The 23279-nt window shown below is 44.8% G+C and overlaps 1 protein-coding gene across 3 annotated transcripts in view; it reads right to left on the bottom strand.

Moving 5' to 3' along the window:
• Nucleotides 1–23279, bottom strand: part of LOC137429548 (F-box/LRR-repeat protein 19) — a 248856-nt gene that overhangs the window by 166389 nt on the left and 59188 nt on the right. For all 3 annotated transcript variants that reach the window (XR_013623757.1, XM_078779567.1, XM_078779568.1), the window contains exons 2-4: nt 10165–10407; nt 9787–9930; nt 9451–9537 (exon numbers count right to left, since the gene is read on the bottom strand). Coding sequence is in view for 2 of the 3 variants with exons in the window: in XM_078779567.1 (XP_078635693.1) it covers nt 9451–9537; nt 9787–9930; nt 10165–10407 (474 nt within the window). In the remaining variant the exon portion in view is untranslated. The remainder of the gene's footprint in view (nt 1–9450; nt 9538–9786; nt 9931–10164; nt 10408–23279) is intronic.

Below are 23279 nucleotides of genomic sequence, written 5' to 3'. Positions count from 1 at the left end.
CATACAAGATGATGAAGAATAAACCCGAGCAGCAACCTAATTACCTGGATTTGAGGCAAAACCCACATTTTCAGCCTCTTTTAGGATGTGGATCCGGATAGGGCGCACAACCCCATGAGACCTTAATGTACTGATGCATCATACCAAATCTGGTCCATAATTGGCCAGGTAGTTTGTGAGAGGATGTTTAGTCAAATGTTAATGGACATACGGACAGCAGGATACCGACCGGGAACCACTCTGAGGTTATTTCGGAGAAATAACCTAAAAATTGGAGGTCTCTGCTAAGGTGGCAGTAGGTGGCACTGCAATTCTTCTTAGTCTCCAAATGCTACAATTTGTGCCCTCAATGGGAGTCAGTTTGTGAATAATGCAGTACACCATGAAAATATCATAACACCATTTGTACTGCCACTTTGTGAAGAAGAAGAAAGGAATGTGGAAGTTTGCAAAATGAAGAAACCATCCTTCTAGTAATATACATTAATCCTCAATGCCCCAAATAATCACATCTCAACGATCTTCAAGTGATCCCTCATCATCTGGGGATGAGCTGAGGCGCTCATTATTTATTAGAAAACAAAGGTTTTCTTCATTCCAATGAAACAAGACCGAAAGTCTAACCGTGGTGTAGCCGGGCTCGTAAAATATTATAAACCACAAACTCACATGATTAGCTTTTTTAAGTCGCTAATGCTGTATATAACACTAACAGAAGTACCCGGCGTTGCCGGGTGGGGGAGCGGGGGGGGTTAGGGGGAGGCAGGGAGATGGGGGGGGGGAAGGGTGGAAGAGGGGGAGGGGATGGAGGAGTGATGGGAGGGGGGAGGGGGAGGAGAGGAGGGGAATGGGGGGGAGGGAAGGGGAGGAGGAGAGGAGGGGGGAAGGGGAGGAGGGGAGGAGGTGGAGGAGAAGGGGCGGTATGGGGAGGAAGCGGGGAGGGGGGGAGAGGCAGGAGAGGAAGGGGAGGGAGGGGGTTAATCACCTTTTCGTTAAATATATGCTGGTGAATGTGGCGGTCATCCCGTTTCTGCGTTAAGTGTGATGCCAAACAGGAAGAAGAAGAAGCCGAACTACCAACTTCGTACACTTCCGGAATTGTTTGATTTATTTGTGCTCAAATGTCTGGTGATTGTTTTGTATTTATTTATGCGAATGTGTACTTGTATATAACTGTCATTAATTTTAAAAAGCGTAGGCACGATTGAGCGATTATTTTTTATAACCTCCAAAAAAACGATCTTTTTTTTTTTTCAATTTTTTTTTTTGCCTAAAACACTCCCAGGCACTCACTGATGAACCTCTGAAAGTTTGATGAAGATCCGCTCAGCCATCTCTGAGAAAAATGGCGACAGACAGAGACAGACATCTCTCTTATATAGTTTTTTTTTTTTTTTTTTTTTTTTTTTTGTATACAAGATCGAGGCTCGTGAAAGAGCGAACATTAATCACACAGAAAGACAAACAGACACACAAAACAAATAACATCGGGAGCAGTAGACAAGATGGGGAGAGAGGGGGAAGGACACAAACACAACATTTGAGAGCAGGGACCGAGAGACATGGAGACATCGAGAGAACTGTGGGAGGGAGAGGGCTTTGGGGGGGAGGCATGGGAAGGGGGGGGGGGGGTGGGAGAGGTATAAAACATATGGACACTGCCAAGACTTCCAGGAAAGAAGTTGGAATTTCAAACAAGGTGGATCTGGGGTGAATTAGAGGGGGTAGAAAAGATCAAGGTTTTGGATGGGGGAAGATAAGAGATGGTGGTGAACAGCTGTTTTGAAGACCTGGAGGGAGGTGTGATTGAAGTGAGTGTGGGAGTTTGTTCCAGAGGCGGGAGAAAAGAGGAATGAAAGAGTGAAGGTGAGCAGAGAGCCGAGATTTCGGCAGTTTAACCATCAGAGGGTGGCTGGCAGATCTTGTGCGACCTGTAGGAATATTTGGGGGACAGAGCACAGAGAGAGCTGGGGGAGCAAGGCCGGAGAGGAGTCGGTAGAAGACAGAAAGACCACCTACCTGCCTGCGGTGAGTGAGTGAAAGGCCCTCAGAGATAGCTTCATCGCGGGAGATTCCAATGATTCTGAAAGCTTTGGATTCAACAGCGTGAAGCCGAGCCAGGTGTGAGGCAGGAGCACCAGCCCATAGGGGAGAACAGTATTCCATTGAGCTGCGGATGAAAGCCTTGTATGTGGTGAGGAGCTCGGGTGTGCCTAGGAAGGACTTCGCACGACGGAGGATGCCCAGTCGGCGACTGGCTTTGGAGGCCAGCTTGGAAATGTGGTTTTCCCAAGAAAGATCATGGCAGATGGTGAGACCCAAAAGCTTGAGCGACAGAACTTCTTGGAGAGGATTGTTGAGAAAGTAGATGGGAGGGTTGTCCAGTCGATCTTTTCGGAGAGACATAGTAAGAGTGTGAGATTTGTCAGGATTGAAAGACATGTTCCACATGTTTGACCAGTCTGTGATTTTGTCCAGGTCTTCAGAGAGTGAGGAGGCTGCAGACTGCCGATCTGAGGGAAGAGGAATGGAGCGGCAGAGAGTGGAGTCATCAGCAAAGAGATACAGAGGATTTTCCAGAGAGTCGGAGAGATCATTGATTAAGACCAGAAAAAGCACAGGGCCCAGCACACTGCCTTGGGGAACTCCAGCCTGAACGGGAAGGGGAGATGAGAGAAATCCATTCAGGGCCACACGTTGACTACGACCAGAGAGGAAGTCCGCAAGCCATGCATGGAGATTTCCATGGATACCATAGGAGGAGAGTTTGGTGAGCAGAGCTGGGTGCCAGACCGTATCGAAGGCACGTGATATGTCAAGGGAGACAGCTCTGATTTCCTGTTTGGCATTGAGGACCTCCATCCATTGTTGAGACAGCAGAAGCAGCATGTCCAGAGTAGAGTGACCTGGTCTGAAACCAAATTGATGATCAGAGATCAAGCCATTGGAGAAGAGGAAAAATTTCATATCCGAAGCAATGATGGATTCCATGACTTTGCTGATAATTGGGAGCAGGCTGATTGGTCTGTAGTTGCAAGGATCTGTTTTTGCACCTTTTTTGTGTAAAGCGGTAATGTTTGCTGATTTCCAGGATGCTGGCAGATGACCTTGAGCAAAGGATAGGGTGAAAAGAACAGAGAGAGGGTGAGATAGAGCGGCAGAGCAGGATTTTAGGACCCGTGGGCTGATGCCATCTGGTCCAGTTGCAGAATCAGAGTCGAGGTTTGACAAAAACTCCTCCACCTTGTCAGGAGAGAAGGTCACAGAGTCCAGGAGCAGTTTGGTTCGACTGGGAAAGGTGGGAACAGAGAGAGATGGGTTTGGGACTAAGGATTTTGAGGCAAACACAGAGTTGAGGCATTCGGCTTTGTCACGTGCGATGTCAACTGTGTGGCCATTTGAGGTAAGGGAGGGGATGGAGGGGGAACAAACACCAGAAACGGATTTGACCAGACGCCACCAGGATTTGGAGGAAGGAGACAGGTTTGAGAGTTCATTCTTGAGTGAGGAGAGATAGTGCTTCCTGGCACTCCTGAGGGTAGACACACACTTGTTCCGAGCTTGGTGGAAGGAACTGAGATTTCCTTCAGTTGGATTAGCCTTCCAAGAGGCAAAGGCAAGTTGTTTCAGGGCAACTGCCACACCACAAGATTCAGTGTTCCATTGATGGGAGGAAGGGTAAGACAACTGAAGGAGAGATGGGATAAATCTGTGCATGAGAGAGATCAGTTTGCTTTGGAAGAATTCCCAGGAAGAATTGACGTCAGAGGCAGTGGAGATGGGAGACCAATCCAGACGATTGATGGCTGCTTGAAGACCGTCCCAGTCGGCCTGAGTGAAATGCCAGACTCGTCGACGCTGATTAAACAAATTAAACAGTAGATTAAACAAAGAAATATGGAGGAATCCAGACATCCGTGAGGTAAGTTTTACTTACAGTACTGAGGAAAGATCTACTGTGATCTAGATTATACCCCACAAGGGTTGGTTACGTACTGTTTTGTTGGAAGAGACATAACGCCGATGCTTTCGATATTTGATGGTCATTTTAACAATCGGTTTGTTTGTGTTTCACACTGAATGAAAAACGAAAGGTAGAGCATGGCGATTGTGATGTATGACAGGTTCGACGATATGTTCGGCATGAACAGCATAAAAATCAAAATGGCGGTGTGTGCAGAGTCAGCCGCCGTACCGCCGTAATGACATCAGACGTAATCACATCAGCCTGTCATGTAACCAGATCCTCAGCTCTGATTGGTATACATTTGAGGGGACATACATACAGACACACATACATACAGATGGACGGACAAACACTGTTCTAGATGGCTTTGCCCCGATGGGCTACGCCATAAAAAAAGTCTCCTTTGGCAACGGTACCAGGTTAGCCCGACATACACACCACTCATTGACGAAGTATGCTGTGGTGTTGTGACCAAAGGTGTTGGGCCATTTGGTAGTGTTACGGATCCGTCACTTCCGCCTTTGTTATTATATACTTGTAGGATTTTTAGTTTCAGGTAATATTGTTAAGATTTTTGTGTGAAATGGATGACTTTAGTAAAAGGTGAAAATAAGTGTTTGTGAAGGAAAAAGGAAGACGCGGCAAACAAACCGGAAGAGAAGGTCAAAAGAGGTGGAGCTTGGGAGAGTGGAGACTAGGGAGAGGAAGATACAGCCGTAACGTCGCATCGAGGCTGCGAGCGGACTTTTTGATATTGGTTGCAAATGAGTTGAGGCTTCCCGGGAAAAGGATTGCCTGCAACATAGTTATACATTGCGAGTACAATTAAACCTGCATCTCAGGTTTTATCACCAAGTGTGAGTCATTGTAGGAGGAAGCAAGAAACTCCATTACAGGCTTATATGCCATTTTGTCCTCGAAGAGGCTGTCTGCTTGGTGCATCTTGTTTTGTCGTTGGGATTTCCATATCGATCTCAACGTGTGGATTGCCGTTGGTTTCTATATCGGCTCAATTCCCATATAGAACTCTCAACTCGTAACTCTTCATCCACAGCCGCGCCAATACCTGCCTATTGTTTTGCCGTTCTGCACGATTTCAACCTTCACCCAGTGTGGAGATTCGTGCACGGACTTTGGGGAATGTTACATTCCACTCACGTTGGGCGTATCGCGAGTTTATTGCTTTGAGAGCATTGGGAAAGTATGGTGCCATCATATGTATTGTTCATTTGATGCACGTGATATTCTCATTGTACTATCTTTAAGAGTGTTAGCATTGTGTATATGAGAGTTCTTAATACAATTACTTGTTTTGTTCTACAATTGCATTGGTGTGGTTTTACCATTAGTGGGGCAACTTAGCATAATAATTGTGCATTTTGTGAGGAAAGCACCAAATTTGGCACACTAGTAGACTATCCTATTATGAACAGATTTGGATATTGGGCCATCTCAAATTAAGCCCCTGATGGCTGTGGCAGCCATTTTCCAAAATGACACCTTCAGCTTGTTCCGACGAATTGCATCATCAATTGGCTTGGTCCTTTCCACCAGGCATTCTCTGGTGAAAGCCTGGAACTGCTCTTGGCCAATCTTCTTCACATTCCTGACAGTCTCAACTGCAGCAGGACCTGCAATTTCCTTTGTGTCAAGGACAACCAGATCCATGCTCTCTTCCTCAAAGGGGTTGCCAAGCTCTTCTATGACGCTGACAAGGGCGCGGACATCCTTGGCGAAAGAGGTCTGCACACTTGGTGTCTGCTCGTGATGACGTGTGTCCTCTCGCCTCCCCCAGTGTTGATGGCCATCTTGGAACTCTTCTATGGCCCTGGCAACTTCTGGCCCGGCAATCATCCAATGCCGCAGGGCACTTGGCTTGTCAGTGAGGCCGACTGCTCCACCATCTCCTTTGATGCAGGCGTTATTCTGTTCATGCGCCTGGTCGATTGGAATCGAAGAGAACACCTTCTTCGTCTTCTGTACAGTGAAGTTGCCAGCCCTGAATTCTCTGGCTACATCTGGGTGCTTCATTGGGAGTGCAACCATGTCCCTCAGGTGAACAGGGACCCACCTGGCATGGTGTGTGTGGTCTAAGGCATGGAACCATGGGACCAGTTCCGTCAGGGCATCAAGGTACATCGTGAATGAAGCCTGCCGCAGAGAACGCATGTAGACCAGTACCAACATCTCTAGTTCCAGCACAGTTGCCCAGTACTGAAAGTTGGGAATGTCTTCTCCTCTCTGGTGACACCAGTCTTCGAACTCAGGCAGGTCTTCTGCATCATCAGCATGTCATACAGTGGCGTTCATACGCACGGTGTTGCAGGATGTGCAGTGCCGCTGCAGTGATTTGATGAGCTCTTCTTGTGCGGGTGACGTGGGCAGCTCGCAGGAAGGAGTCGGCCGTCGCTGGCGTTGTAATCTCAGCTTGCAAATCTGCAAAATCTGCAAATCTTGCAAAAATCAAATCTCTGAATCTGAGATGGCCCAATATCCAGATCTTTTCATAATATTGTTGCGAATATGGAATTTGGCCTCCATATCCGCTTGTAAATATTCCCCTATTTTCCCCAATACTCCCCAACTTTCCCCAATCCCCCATTCCCTAGTCCCATTGTCTGTAAACAACAATCAGTAGAGCCGACCTTCCCCTTATTCCCCCATTAAATGTCGTGCCCAGGTCCACCGCACCACACGTAGACAACTTTCGGACATCTTGCTAGTTATTCTTAGTCTATGTCAGTTAAGGCCTCGTTTCCATTAATTATGACTCTTCGTTGCACCAGAATGTGATTATATGGCACCAGTAGTGAGTTTAGGACCTTTCCCATACCTCCTTCCATCTTCCATACCTCCTTCCATCTTCTTCCACAACTATAACTACAACAACAGAGGAGATGGGGGCGGCGCGGCGGCGCGGGGGAGGATGCGTCCTCACACCGGCTCGGCGCTCCACGGGGTTACCAGAGGGGCTGGCTGTCAGCTCCTCGTCAAGGGCGGAGCCTGGTAACCCCCCCGCACCCAATCAGAAGGGCGTGCCGATTCCACGAGGCGGAGCTACCGAGCCGAGGGCGTGTCACTCCCCGCCGGATATACGCGGCCCCGCGCCGGATGTGACGGGAGATGCGCCCCCCAGCTGAAGAGAAAGAAGTACCTGCGCGCGCTGAGTCAGAGGCGCCCCGCCTGAGAAAGAACGTTGCCTGCGATCGCGGAGAGGAAGCGAACCCGCCTGGGAAAGAACGTTACCTCCGAGCGCTGTGACCTCCCCGCATCTTTGGACCGGACTGTACCCTGCCTTGAGCCAAGAGTGCACCTTGAGCCATCGCTACTTGCCTTTCCTGGCCATCAATCCCCGTGTGAGTCAGCCGTTGTCCCGTTTACCTGTCGTCTGTCCGGGGTTAAGATAAGCCTGTGTCTAAGTGCCCATCTTTTCTGTGCTTTACCTCTAGCCCCTGTAATCTAACCTTTTCCGTACGAATATAATTGAGAATCGAAACATTGGTGTCTGTCATTATAACCCAGCCGGGTGTCTTCTTTTTCCTTATTGAGCCAGCGTGGCGCGGCTTCGTCAACGTTCGGGTACAATCGGGTAATTTGTGCGGACACGACGGCCATTCCGCTCGGCCCACCTTAACATCAAAGTCGTGTCTGTAACAATATGATAGTCTACTAGTGTGCCAAATTTGGTGCTTTCCTCACAAAATGCACAATTGTTATGCTATATTTAGCTTAGCTGCCGGACTACATGGTTTATTAGAACACTCAAGATAACAAATCTTTCTGCCGCGTTCCCGCTCCAGATTCTGAGGTGCACCGTAACCGGGGTTTGGGGAGGTAATGCGTAACAGTAGAACATAAACATGCATTTTTAGAATACCCGGTGAAAATGACAAATTTTGCAAAAAGTTCAAGTTTATTGCGTTGACGTTTCTGACATACTATTTTAACGCAATGCTCCATCTCTCTCAAGGTTATTATGCAGGATTCCCATCTGGTACTCAACAGGCAATAACTATGGTGATTGCCACACATTACTGTGTTGTTGAAACTCAAAATAACCTTCTGGGATATATTGGCAAGAACTCAAATTTATTTTTCAAAGGACAATGTTCACCATCAACAATGGCTTTTGAGTTCATGTCACTAGCACAACGAGACAGTCACAAAGACAAAGACCATCTCTGCAAGAGCTCATAGAAGAGCAATCAAATAGGGTTAAATAGACAGATGAAAGAAGGATAAAAAAAAAAATCTATATGGTACATGCAGCAATCTAACATACACATACATACATACACTTTTCCAGGTATCAAAGAGTGCAGATTTTGAATTTGTTTCGAAAGCCATTAACTATACCTAATGGTCGATGTATATTCCAAGTTTCAGCTAGTTTCAATGTATAGCCTTTGAGATTATAAGCGCCAACACATTTTGGGCGGACGGACGGACGGACGGACACCAACATGAATTTGAGGGTTTTCTAAATAGAACTCAAGAATGAAGAAACAGATTTTTCTACAGAAACAAATTACCTCCATGTACAAAGCATTTACTTCTGAAATTTGCAGCCGATTTCATCCAGTAGAAGCTGAGAAACAAATTTTCAGTCCCCATGTTAAAGCTGCATACAGAGAAACGATCCCTTATATAGAGGGAGGGTTGCTTTGCACCTCCCTTGATACAATTAGCGAGAACAATAGGCTTCAAGCCATCTTCCTTGGAAACCCAATAAGATACAGGCAGTCTTAATAGCCAAGGTAATGATGATGATTGCCAAGAGGCAGACGATACACTTTTAAGAACTAGAACAGCACTCAGTAGAGCACATACCTCCGCCTGGTGGGCCATATCACTCAATGGTGAAGAATCACTTTTTAAAAATTCTACTAGCTGGATCCGGAACCGGATCTTCAACAAAATTGAAACGATTCTTCCTCATCACACACACACACAACCTGTCCGACAAGTTGTCCAAATCCATCGATATCTTTTTGAGATATCCTGATATGTATCGTTTTTGGCCCGATCTCCCAATGGTGAAGAATCACTTAAAAAATTAAATAATCCTCATATCCAAATCCATATTCAGATATTGACCAAAATCTAATCGAATCGTCCTTGTCAGACACCCAACCGGTCCACCAAGTTTCGTCCAAATCCGTCCACAACTTTTTGAGATATCCTGCTATGTATCGTTTTTGGCCCCATCTCCCAATGGTGAAGAATCACTTTAAAATTCTAGTACCCGGATCCGAACCCAAATCTTCACCAAAAGTTAATCATTTCGTCTTTGTCACATATGCTACATCTCTACCAAATTTCGTCCGAATCCGTCCACAACTTTTTGAGATATTTTGTTCACAAACGGACAAACAGACAGGGGCGAAAACATAACCTCCATCCACCTTTGGTGGCAAAGGTAACCAGACTAAGAGGTAATAAATATGAACGAGACCATGAATTTGGTGAGGTACATCACAAACCTTTCCTCTTTTCCCTTCCTGGTTGCACTTCGGACATTCCCAGCAATTTGGAAGCTCGTCATTGACAACACCCTCAGTGTCATCGACCTGTAAAAGCAAACAAAACAATTATTGCAATCCTCTCAGCCCTGGTGCCCCTGTCCCATCCCCAAATATCTCACAGGAAACTGAGAGTCCAAACCTGCTCAGAGTGTGCACAAAATTGTTTGTGAGGACACAAAGTATGTACAGTCGAACGGAATAACCGGACGCCATGGTTGAAAGTGCAGTAAATTAACAGAGTGTGCAGTACTTAAACCAGGAATAGTGGAGAAGTAAATACAAATTTGCAGTAACCTTGATGCAAGCAGGGTGTACTATCTCATTGCAGATGGAACACTCCATCAGTGAAATGTTGAACCTTTCTTCATCTCCTTCTGCAGTGTCCTCCTTTCCCGCTTCTCCACACACTCGACATACGGCAGTATTAGGCAAAATTGGCTGAAGGACAGTGAGATTGGAGGAAAGCATCAATGTTAGCAACACTAATACAAAAAAATGTCGATCAAGCTGGAAGAATCGAGGTGAGGTGAAAGGACATGAAAATGAAATCCCTTTCCGATGGTGGTGGGTGGGGAGGAGGCGAGGGGGATAAAAAAGCAAAAGAATAATAATAATTCATAAAAATTTGTGAAGGAAAAAAAGAGATGACAAATGATGATGTCAATTACTCACCGCATAACACTGCCTCTGGATGCATGACTGCTTCATCTTTCCGGGACCACCAAATTTTTTCATGTCCTTGCAAAAGGTGCACTCTCCACACTCAGAACGCACACACGCCTCGCAGCGCCGACAACGAGTCCTCCTCCGACGTGCACCGCTTTGTAAAGCTGGCCGCAGGCTGCCGCTGCCCGGTGGTCCCGCGCTCGGCGACTGGCCTACGCGCCCCTTGCCCGACTTGCCTCCACCACGGTCCTGAACACACACCCATGACAAATAGCGATATGGGTATTTAGACACCAGCATTCAGTGATATGGTTAAACAATGAGTCCACCACTTTCCACTTTCATCCACTTGTGAACCAACAATCTGTTGAAAACACTGATCAATACCATCCAATCTATTGTCACTCAAATGCACACATAAAATTATTGGTCCTCATCACAAAGTTTCATGTCACAACACGTGCCCCACTTTTAGATTCCAAAATAATAACTGAAAGTACACACAGACCCCGACATCTGGGGGGGATACATTCCTGGAAAATGCAGCGAAAGTTGGAACAGCGAATGTGGGGGCAATGTTTAAATGTAAACAAGACCGAAAGTCTAACAGCCGGGCTTGTAAAATATTATAAACCACAAACACACATGATTAGCTTTTCAAACAGTCGCTAATGCTACTTATAGCATTAAACAAAGAAATTTGGAGGAATCCCGACATCCGTGAGGTAAGTTTTACTTACAGAACTGAGCGAAGATCTACTGTAATCTATATACCCCACAAGGGTTGGAGGTGTGCTCATTTACCGAGTAGCTAGCTAGCGCTTACCAAGCCAGCCGTTCCTTAACGGTTTTGAATGGAGTGCTTGCTCGAATGTTTAAACCACTTGGCGATCTCTCCACACGAACCTTGGTAAATGAACACACACCCAATGTTCTTGAGACCCGACCATAGATCGACTGTAATCTATATACCCCAAAGAGGAATGACCCTTCCTGCCATTCCCATAGTGAGTGGGTAAACGAGTAAATTTAAATGTCGGTTGGTGGAGTCAGCTGTCGTAATGACATCATAGACGTAATGACGCTCAAGATCCCACGGAATGTAGGATAGATATATGTGAAGCTGGTGCACCAACTCATAGGGGAGGGCAGTTCTCTAATCATTTATGGATGAAGGCCTTGAATACTGTGTATAGCTCTGATTTACCAAAGAAAGACTTGGATCAATATAGAATGTGCAATCTGTGGCTGGCCTTTGAGGCCAACTTTGTGACTTGTTTGGCCCAGGAGAGGTCATGGCTGATGGCGAGGCCTATAAATTCAACAGAGTGAACCTCTTTCAGTGGATGACCAGGAAAATACATAGATGGGTAAATTTGACAATCATTCTCAAGCGACAGCATGATACGGTGAGATTTTCCCAAGATGGAAGGGCAAGTTCCATTTATCAGACCAGAGTGTAATAAATTCCAGAACAACAGAGTGATGCAGCTGCTGTCTGCCCAGCAACACAATATGGAATTATGGGTACTGTATGGCACAATGTGGAATTGTATGCAAAAATGAACTGGGTTTTTCAGAGCATCATAGAGATCATTTATGGACATGAGGAACAAGCCTGGCACAGAACACTGCTTCGGGGAACTCCAGCCTGCATTGGTAGAAGGGAGGAAATGGCTCCATTGACGGCAACACGTTGACTACGCGAGTGGAAGATGTCAGGAATGTAGGGATTCTATGCAACAGGCAAAGAGCTTTGCAAGCAAGGTGTGTAAAATTTCCAAGATGTGCCCATGGATTGCAGAGATGGCGTCTATCTCTTCTCTGGTTCTAACCTCTTGATTGAGATCGAGCACCTCCATCCATTGCTGAAAGAGAAGCAACAGCAGTACAGAGTTGAGTGGCCAGGATGGAATGAAAAGTGATGGACAGGGATCAGGGGTTGTTTGAAAACAGGAAACACTGCACATCAGCTGCAATGATGGATTCCATGACTTTGGTTGTACAGTAATTGGAAGCAAATTCATGAGCCCATAATTGGTAGAGTCGTGTTGAGGGGAGTGATGTTTGCTGACTTCCAGCCTAATTAGAGGTGGGGAAAGGAGAATGAATATGGCAGACAAAGAGGAAACAACAATGAAGAGCATAATTTGAGAACAAGTGCAATGATGTCATCTGGGCCCACTGCCAAAGAAGGGTAAAGATTGGCCAGAACATTCTCAACTTCCACAGACGAGATGAGCACAATAATACTGTAGATAATGGGTGTGACGGGTACGATTGGGACAGAATGGGACGCGTTGGTAGTTTTCCAACTTGTAGTACCAGTGTTACAATACAACTATGGTATAATAAACTGGCCACAATGGGAAATAAATAAATAAACTGGTTATCAAAACAAGGAAGCTCCTCACCATTCACAAAATGTTCCACAAAAATCAATGCATCCCAAGAATGCACGTGCCTAGACGAGGAGGAGGGAGCAGTCTGATGGAGCCCAACCAAGTACACAGAGTGACAATACAATGGTAGGATTGGCTGAGTAGGTGAAAAGTTCAACAGATTACAGAATCAAATTTGTACGGAAAATGTAAAGGCAGCAAATCACACATAAAGGTATCCCTAACCCACCGAGAAAAATTTTTCCGAAGAAAAGTGCAAATAGAAGATGGCACGCATGCAACCGAAACAGCCGCAATTACATTATATTTATATATATATATATATATATATATATATATATATATATATATATATATATATATATATATAATATATATATATTAATATATATATATATATATTAATATATATATATATATATTAATATATATATATATATATATATATATATATATATATATATATATATATATATATATATATATATATATATATATATATATATATATATATATATATATATATAGTTAAATACCAACAGATATACACTGACAACTGGGAGAATGATAATGTATCCACCTCCGTTTAAACGTCCGAATGGGGATAAACGAAGAATAATCACTGGAATGGCGAAGACGAGGTCAGCTCAATTGGGACGTGGGACAAACCATTACAAACACCCAAGAACAGGGACACTACCATGAATAGCTTTAAAAGGATGGCAGGACTGAGTCAACAAGCGTTACGCCTAGGTCCCCTGTCGTTGAAGTGAGTGAGTTGACAAAGTGGAAGACGCAAGGCGGCCATCTTGCATTTTGAGGTGGCGACCCAATTTTTAATAGCGTTCTCCCTTATGCGTAGATACACCCACACACCAGATTAGAAGTTGGTACTTCGCTTATTTTTCAAGATATTCCACTCACAAGGTTCAGACATACATGGTGTCAGACATACATGGCGGCGGCCATCTTGGATTTTGACGTGCATTGCACCCACACACCAAATTAGAATTCGGTCCTTCGCTTACGCACGGACAGACGCACGCACGCACGTTCGCAAGCACGGACGCACGCACACACGCATGGAGGGGAAAACCATAGTCCCCCGTGCGACGGGGGACAATCAGACAAGTGTAGATTCAGCAAGGTAGAAACAGAAAGCATTACCCACATCCTATCGGGATGTAAAAAAAAAAACTTGTCAGAGCAGCTGTACACCCAAAGACACAACAACGTATGTCGAGTGATCCACTGGCACATCTGCAGAAAGATCAATATTCAAGCTCCAGAAAAATGGAAACATGAACCAAAAGTGAGAATTGAGAACAAGGACAGATTGCTCACATACGACCTGATGATCCCATCAAGCGTGAACATAGAAAACAAGCGTTACGCCTAGGTCCCCCGTCGGTGAAGTGATGCGAGTTGACAAAGTGGAAGACGCAGAAAACATGCTATGATATGAATATTCCACTCACAAGGTTCAGACATACATGGCGGCGGCCATCTTGGATTTTGACGTGGCGACACAATTTACAATAGCGTTCTTCCTTGTGCCGAGATACACCCAAACACCAGATTAGAAGTTGGTACTTTGCTTATTTTTCAAGATATTACGCTCACAAGTTGCAGACATATATATGGTGGCGGCCATCTTGGATTTTGACGTGGTGACCCAATTTACAATAGCGTTCTTCCTTATGCCGAGATACACCCACACACAAAATTAGAAGTTGGTACTTCGCTTAGTTTTCAAGATATTCATCTCACAAGGTTCAGGCATACATGGCGGCGGCCATCTTGGATTTTGACGTGGCGACCCAATTTTAAAGAGCGTTCTTCCTTGTGCCTAGATACACTCACACACCAGATTAGCAGTTGGTACGTCGCTTATTTTTCGAGATATTTCGCTCACAAGTTTCAGACATATATATATGGTGGCGGCCATCTTGGATTTTGACGTGGCGACCCAATTTTCAATAAGCGTTCTTCCTTATGCCGAGATACACCCACACACCAAATTAGAAGTTGGTACTTCGCTTATTTTTCAAGATATTCATCTCACAAGGTTCAGACATACATGGCGGTGGCCATCTTGGATTTTGACGTGGCGACCCAATTTTCAAAAGCTTTCTTCCTTATGCCTAGATACACCCACACACCAGATTAGAAGTTGGTACTTCGCTTATTTTTCAAGATATTCATCTCACAAGGTTAAGACATACATGGCATCAGACATACATGGCATCAGACATACATGGCGGCGGCCATCTTGGATTTTGACGTGGGTTGCACCCACACACCAAATTTGAATGCGGTCCTTCGCTTACGCACGCATGCACGCACGCACGCCCACACGCACGCACGCGAACACGCACGCACACACGGACGGAGGGGAAAGCTATAGTCCCCCTTTCGCTACGCTGTGCGACGGGGGTGTGGAAGTGTAACTCATTGGTTGGGACTAGTAACGGAGCAGGTAGTCCAGGTGGTTCGTAAAAATGTCAGGAATGTATCTCAGAACATGGAACCTGGGAGTTCTTTTGTTCACCTTATCACGACCCCAGGCTAACACACATTCCCAAGCCCGTACTATTGTTTTGGACATCGGGATGCAAAGAGGGTGAAGGAACTCCCCAGCAGGGGGGCGAGCGTGGATGACCTCGGAGCATTTAGCGGAGAGAGGATTAGCGCGGCGGTGCCCATATAAACGAGAACATACTTTGAGTCAACACACTTGTCATCAGAATCTCTGCCCAACGGAACGAACGAGTACGGAACGAGGACAGCGCAGAAGGCCAGGGAAGAAGAAGAACCAACGACTTGAATTACCAAATCCATTGAGTACTGTAGTTATTATTATTTGAAACAAGTGAACTATTAGTTAATAAAGCATTGCTTTTGTAAAAGCTGTTTGGTCATATCGGAGCCTCCTGAGTCCTTTAACATTCCCGAACAATTTGGTGGCTACCGTAAGCTGATCAATTGGACACCGACAAGATCTTTCTGAAAGGTAAGCATGTTCTTGTTCTTGTCCAGTATGATGTACGAACGTGGGAATAGTTATTCTGTATATACATGGAGGATGTGGTGTTTGGGCTTCTCCATGCACTATTGGTGCACGGAAGCCCTGATAAGGAAAATGTAGATGAGACCCTTTTGCTCAGGTGCTGTGTAATTAAGAAACACAAAGATCCATATGAGCGGCGCCTGGGTGCTGTGTAATTAATAAACACAAAGAACCAATTACTAGGGTGCTGTGTAATTAATAAACACAAAGAACCAATTACTAGGGTGCTGTATAAACACAAAGATCCATTTTTTGAGCTGGTTCTCCCGGTACTGTGATTTATGCAAAAGAACCAATTTTTGTAAGAATTAAGATATGATTTTTGTCGACATTATAAATACTTTAATATATGTAACGATTTTTGTAACGATCGTCCTGCAAAATGTCTGCTCGTTCTTTTTCCTTTGAGTCGTAAAATCCTGTTGAATTCTCATTAAAATGCGGAATTAAGTACGCTGTGTGATGATGGAGATCCTTGATGACGAATCAGGAATAGTGAATGAGCAAATAAATATCACGGATGGTACACCGGCCACAACGATTTTAGCGATTATCCGAGTTTTTTTTTAACGATTTCTGTAAATACGTATATTTCCTGCGCTGTGTAATTCTTCTGACACGCGCCACGAAGAAATGCGCCACTGATGTGCGCGAAGCGAATGTTTGCCTGCATTCGGCTGTGTAATTAAGACTGCGTCTTTGTAAAGATTTTTTTTTTTTTTTTGTATACAAGATCGAGGCTCGTGAAAGAGCGAACATTTATCACACAGAAAGACAAACCGACAAACCGACACATAACCGACAAATAGAACAAATAACATCGGGAGCGGTAGACAAGATGGGGAGAGAGGGGGAAGGACACAAACACAACATTTTAGAGCAGGAACCGAGAGACATGGAGACATCAAGAGATCTGTGGGAGGGAGAGGGCTTTGGGGGGGAGGCATGGGAAAGGGGGTGGGAGAGGCATAAAACATATGGACACTGCCAGGACTACCAGGAAAGAAGTTGGAATTACAAACAAGGTGGATCTGGGGTGAATTAGTGGGGGTAGAAAAGATCAAGGTTTTGGATGGGGGAAGATAAGAGATGGTGGTGAACAGCTGTTTTAAAGACCTGGAGGGAGGAGTGGGATTGAAGGGAGTGTGGGAGTTTGTTCCAGAGGCGGGAGAAAAGAGGAATGAAGGAGTGAAGGTGAGCAGAGAGCCGAGATTTCGGCAGTTTAACCATCAGAGGCTTGCTGGCAGATCTTGTGCGACCTGTAGGAATATTTGGGGGACAGAGCACAGAGAGAGCTGGGGGAGCAAGGCCGGAGAGGAGTCGGTAGAAGACGGAAAGACCACCAACCTGCCTGCGGTGAGTGAGTGAGAGGCCCTTGGAGTTAGCTTCATCACGGGAGATTCCAATGATTCTGAATGCTTTGCCTTCAACAGCGTGAAGACGAGCTAGGTGTGAGGCAGGAGCACCAGCCCAGAGGGGAGAGCAGTATTCCATTGAGCTGCGGATGAAAGCCTTGTACGTGGTGAGGAGCTCAGGTGTGCCAAGGAAGGACTTCGCACGACGGAGGATGCCCAGTCGGCGACTGGCTTTGCAGGCCAGCTTGGAAATGTGGTTTTCCCAAGAAAGATCATGGCAGATAGTGAGACCCAAAAGCTTGAGCGACAGAACTTCTTGGAGAGGATTGTTGAGAAAGTAGATGGGAGGGGGTTGTCCAGTCGATCTTTTTGGAGAGACATAGTAAGAGTGTGAGATTTGTCAGGATTGAAAGACATGTTCCACTTGTTTGACCAGTCTGTGATTTTGTCCAGGTCTTCAGAGAGTGAGGAGGCTGCAGACTGCCGATCTGAGGGAAGAGGAATGGAGCGGCAGAGAGTGGAGTCATCAGCAAAGAGATAGAGAGGATTTTCCAGAGAGTCGGAGAGATCATTGATAAAGACCAGAAAAAGCACAGGGCCCAGCACACTGCCTTGGGGAACTCCAGCCTGAACAGGAAGGGGAGATGAGAGAAATCCATTCAGGGCCACACGTTGACTACGACCAGAGAGGAAGTCCGCAAGCCATGCATGGAGATTTCCATGGATACCATAGGAGTAGAGTTTGGTGAGCAGAGCTGGGTGCCAGACCGTATCGAAGGCACGTGATATGTCGAGGGAGACAGCTCTGATTTCCTGTTTGGCGTTGAGGACCTCCATCCATTGTTGAGACAGGAGAAGCAGCATGTCCAGAGTAGAGTGACCTGGTCTGAATCCAAATTGATGATCAGAGATCAAGTCATTGGAGAAGAGGAAAGATTTCATATCCGAAGCAATGATGGATTCCATGACTTTGCTGATAATTGGGAGCAGGCTGATTGGTCTGTAGTTAAAAGGATCTGTTTTTGCACCTTTTTTGTGTAAAGCGGTAATGTTTGCTGATTTCCAGGATGCTGGCAGATGACCTTGAGCAAAAGATAGGGTGAAAAGAACAGAGAGAGGGTGAGATAGAGCGGCAGAGCAGGATTTTAGGACCCGTGGGCTGATGCCGTCTGGTCCAGTTGCAGAATCAGAGTCGAGGTTAGACAAAAACTCCTCCACCTTGTCAGGAGAGAAGGACACAGAGTCCAGGAGCAGTTGGGTTCGACTGGGAAAGGTGGGAACAGAGAGAGATGGGTTTGGGACTAAAGATTTTGAGGCAAACACAGAGTTGAGGCATTCGGCTTTGTCACGTGCGATGTCAACTGTGTGGCCATTTGAGGTAAGGGAGGGGATGGAGGGGAAACAAACACCAGAAACGGATTTGACCAGACGCCACCAGGATTTGGAGGAAGGAGACAGGTTTGAGAGTTCGTTCTTGAGTGAGGAGAGATAGTGCTTCCTGGCACTCCTGAGGGTAGACACACACTTGTTCCGAGCTTGGTGGAAGGAACTGAGATTGCCTTCAGTTGGATTAGCCTTCCAAGAGGCAAAGGCAAGTTGTTTCAGGGCAACTGCCTCACCACAAGATTCGGTGTACCATGGACGGGAGGAAGGGTAAGACAACTGAAGACGAGATGGGATAAATCTGTGCATGAGAGAGATCAGTTTGCTTAGGAAGAATTCCCAGGAAGAATTGATGTCAGAGGCAGTGGAGATGGGAGACCAATCCAGACGATTGATGGCTGCTTGAAGCCCGTCCCAGTCGGCCTGAGTGAAATGCCAGACTCTTCGACGCTGAGGAGGCTCTCTGAGAATGGCCAGAGAGATGTCCACTTTGACAAGCACATGATCAGAAGAACCGATTGGAGCAGAAGAAGAGCAGCAGACATTAGCAGGGAAGTTTGTCATAACCAAATCTAGAAGAGAAGAAACTCCATTGGCTGAGATCTGGGTCAGGAAATTGACAGATTGTGTCAATCCCAGTGAGTCACAGAAGTCCTTTGCTGAGGTTACATGACTGGTGAGAGAGGAACCCACACCCAACCAGGTGGCATGATGACAGTTGAAGTCACCACATATGAGGAAGAGAGAGTTGGGATGAGTGGATAGAAGTTGGTCCATGTTGTCAGAGAGTGAAATGCAAATTGAGTCATCACTGTTTGGGGGACGGTACAGAACACATATGAACAAAAGGTGGGAGTGGAGAGGAAGCCGTAGCCAGAGGTACTCCTGGGGGTGAGGAGGAGAGAGGGCAGTGCAAGGAGAATGAGGAAGAGAGTTTTTGATAAAGATAGCCACCCCACCACCAGGACGAGGCTCAGGTCTATCATACCGGAAGAGGGAGTAACCAGGAAGAGATATTGAGGAATCAGAGACATCTTGAAGGAGGAAAGTCTCTGTTAAGCAGATCAAGTCTGGATTGTCAGAAGCAACCTGTATGGAGAGATCAGTCAGGTTTGAGCGAAGGCCCCGGATGTTTGAGGTCCATACCGTTAAAGAAGAGAGAGGGGGAGCATCGGGTACAGGACAGGGGAGGGGAGGAGTAGGGTAAGATGAAGGATGAGAGGGGGAGGTAGGGAGAGCAGTTGATAGTGTGTCAGAGATTACAGAAGAGTTCCAAAAAAGGGAAGGATGAGGAGGATGAAAGGTTTGGTGGTGAAGGGATGAGGCAGAGTGAGGGGTTGTTTGAGGGGGGGCATGGGACAGTAGAAGGTTGGGGGGGGGGGGTGGAGGCATGAGATAGAAGGGAGACGAGGTGGGGAGGAGGCAACTTTGAGGAGGGGGGAGGAGGGAGAATTTGATAGGAATGGTATTGGGGGGAGATTTGAATGGGAGGAGTTGGGGGGGAGTTTTGAAGGGGAGGAGCGAGGCGGGAGTTTAGGAGGGGAGGGGCAAGGGGGGAGTTTATGAGGGGAAGGGCAAGGGGGGAGTTCAGGAGTGGAGGGGCAAGGGGGGGGATTTGGAGGGGAGGGGCAAGGGGGGAGTTCAGGAGTGGAGGGGCAAGGGGGGCGTTTAAGAGTGGAGGGGAAAGGGGGTAGTTTAGGAGTGTAGGTGCAAGGGGGGGGATTTGGAGGGGAGGGGCAAGAGGGGAGTTTAGAAAGTGGATGATTAATGAAAGACGAACATTGATAACAAATTGGGTTTGTTGTGATTTTCAAGTTAGCAATCCGATTCAGAACGATGGAGGAGGGATGGAATGAATGTGAATTTAGACCATGTAGTGAGGGAGACGTATAAGATATTGAATTTCTTTTTTTTGACGTGGAATGAGTTGGAGAGGAAATTGAGAAAAGCCTTTTAAATAGGAAGAAAAACAGCGTGTTGTAATATACCACTGAATAAACCACTGAAGGGGAAAGGTTAAACATATTTAAAATAATATTTAAACAGAACCGTGAACAATCTTATATGCACAAAATACCAACGGGGGGAGGGCCGAGAGGGACCACCACGAGTCACGTGAACAGGGCAAAAGGTGGATGGCAAGGAGATAATGGGGGTGGGGCGAAAAGCACCGCGATACACCTGGACAGAAAGCACAGGATGAGACAACGGCACACGTGGAGAAAGGAAAAATAAGTGTTTTTTTTTTTTTGGGGGGGGGGTGGGGTGGGGTGGGGATTTAAAACGTTAGACAGAGAGTATTACGTTCGGTGTAGAAGGGAAAAACTGAGAGCCAAGCAAAACACGATGTAGGGGACTTAAATTAACAAACACCGACAGGGGTACGTAGTCGCACGTGCGGTCGCACGAATACGCTGGTTATTAGAAGCCTTACCATGTACTAAGAGCAAATGGACCATGAGTGCACCATGCGACCATTTGCTTCCAAGTCCTGTAAGGCCCGTACACGTGTACAATCGGGTACACTCGTTTGCACTTCCAAAAGTACCCTTGAGTTGCCCGCTCAAAGCGGGCGACTCACTTGGCGGAGGAGAGGAAACGGACAATGGAAATATATATATATATCTTTTCCCCCATTCCAATTTATGATACCGCGACAAAACGGCTTATATCTTTGAAACGGCGAGTTGGATTTAGACAAATTAAACGGAATTGTGTAGGACGAAAGCCGTGGGTCCAAGGTAAGAAAAAAAAAAAAAGGGTGGAGGAGAGGAAAAAAAAATTTTCCCGAAAATTTTCCCGCCATTTCTTATAACACCTAAAGCTCGTTCGATTAACATATAAATTAATGACAGACAACGCCATCTGATGCTGTTCCAGAATTATTGTGAAAGATGGCGATCGAATGAAAATTAAGGATTTTTGAAATTGTTGTTGACTTTTGGCCTATGTGGAATAAAATAGTTGTGGGTTGAACGAGTTGACTGATATTTAAATCCCATTCGAATGTCAAGTAAATCGGATGGAAATTGAGGATTTTGAAATTGTTGTTGACTTTTGGCCTATGTGGAATAAAATAGTTGTTGGTTGAACTAGTTGACTGATATTTAAATCCCATTGAAATTTCAAGTCAATCAGATGAGAGTTGAGGATTTTAGAAATTTGAAATTGTTGTTGACTTTGGCCTAAGTTGAATAAAAATAGTTGTTGGTTGAATTCAGTTTGCTGATATGTAAATCCCATTCAAATTTCAAGTCAATCAGATGAAAGTTGAGGATTTTAGAAATTTGAAATTGTTGTTGCCTTTGGCCTATGTTGATCTCAAAAATAGTTGTTGATTGAATTCAGTTTGCTGATATGTAAATCCCATTCAAATTTCAAGTCAATCAGATGAAAGTTGAGGATTTTAGAAATTTGAAATTGTTGTTGACTTTGGCCTATGGTGATCTCAAAAATAGTTGTTGGTCTGATATTTGGACATGACAGTGACCAAGTGATATGAGTAAAAGGATATTTTGATTTATTGATTAATTATTGATTAATCAATTAATTATTTAATTTTTATAAAGGACTTATTTAATTAAATTCCTAAAAGATATATCTTTGGATGAAGCACGAGTGGTTTAGTTATGCTATTAGCCAATTGATTAAGAAAATATTTTGTGATAATCTTTTATTGATTTAATTATACAATTAATCAATCAATTAGCGTACACCTCTCCCTCCCAATGCCGCGCTGTCGGATATTTAAGTATTTGGCATGGGGGCGGTGTACTTTGAATGTATCTGCACTTGTTAGTTTTATTTTTTACTTTTCACTCTTTCCGTTCAGTTTCTCTTGGTCATACAATGTTTTGAAGACATGTATGTCATGATATATGATTATGAGATAATTACAGGAAATGTGTACTGTTCTTGTTTGGTGATTATGAGAGATAATTACAGGAAATGTGTACTGTTCTTGTTTGGTGATTATGAGAGATAATTACAGGAAATGTGTACTGTTCTTGTTTGGTGATTATGAGAGATAATTACAGGAAATGTGTACTGTTCTTGTTTGGTGATTATGAGAGATAATTACAGGAAATGTGTACCGTTCTTGTTTGGTGATTATGAGAGATAATTACAGGAAATGCGTACTGTTCTTGTTTGGTGATTATGAGAGATAATTACAGGAAATGTGTACTGTTCTTGTTTGGTGAGTATGAGAGATAATTACAGGAAATGTGTACTGTTCTTGTTTGGTGATTATGAGAGATAATTACAGGAAATGTGTACTGTTCTTGTTTGGTGATTATGAGAGATAATTACAGGAAATGTGTACTGTTCTTGTTTGGTGATTATGAGATAATTACAGGAAATGTGTACTGTTCTTGTTTGGTGAGTATGAGAGATAATTACAGGAAATGTGTACTGTTCTTGTTTGGTGATTATGAGAGATAATTACAGGAAATGTGTACTGTTCTTGTTTGGTGATTATGAGATAATTACAGGAAATGTGTACTGTTCTTGTTTGTTGAGTATGAGAGATAATTACAGGAAATGTGTACTGTTCTTGTTTGGTGATTATGAGATAATTACAGGAAATGTGTACTGTTCTTGTTTGGTGATTATGAGAGATAATTACAGGAAATGTGTACTGTTCTTGTTTGGTGATTATGAGAGATAATTACAGGAAATGTGTACTGTTCTTGTTTGGTGATTATGAGAGATAATTACAGGAAATGTGTACCGTTCTTGTTTGGTGATTATGAGAGATAATTACAGGAAATGTGTACTGTTCTTGTTTGGTGATTATGAGAGATAATTACAGGAAATGTGTACTGTTCTTGTTTGGTGATTATGAGAGATAATTACAGGAAATGTGTACTGTTCTTGTTTGGTGATTATGAGAGATAATTACAGGAAATG

This window comes from Myxine glutinosa, chromosome 6 (genome assembly GCF_964187855.1).
Source record: "Myxine glutinosa chromosome 6, kmMyxGlut1.1, whole genome shotgun sequence".
Classification (NCBI taxonomy): domain Eukaryota; kingdom Metazoa; phylum Chordata; class Myxini; order Myxiniformes; family Myxinidae; genus Myxine; species Myxine glutinosa.
This window is presented reverse-complemented; position numbering and strand designations above follow the sequence as displayed.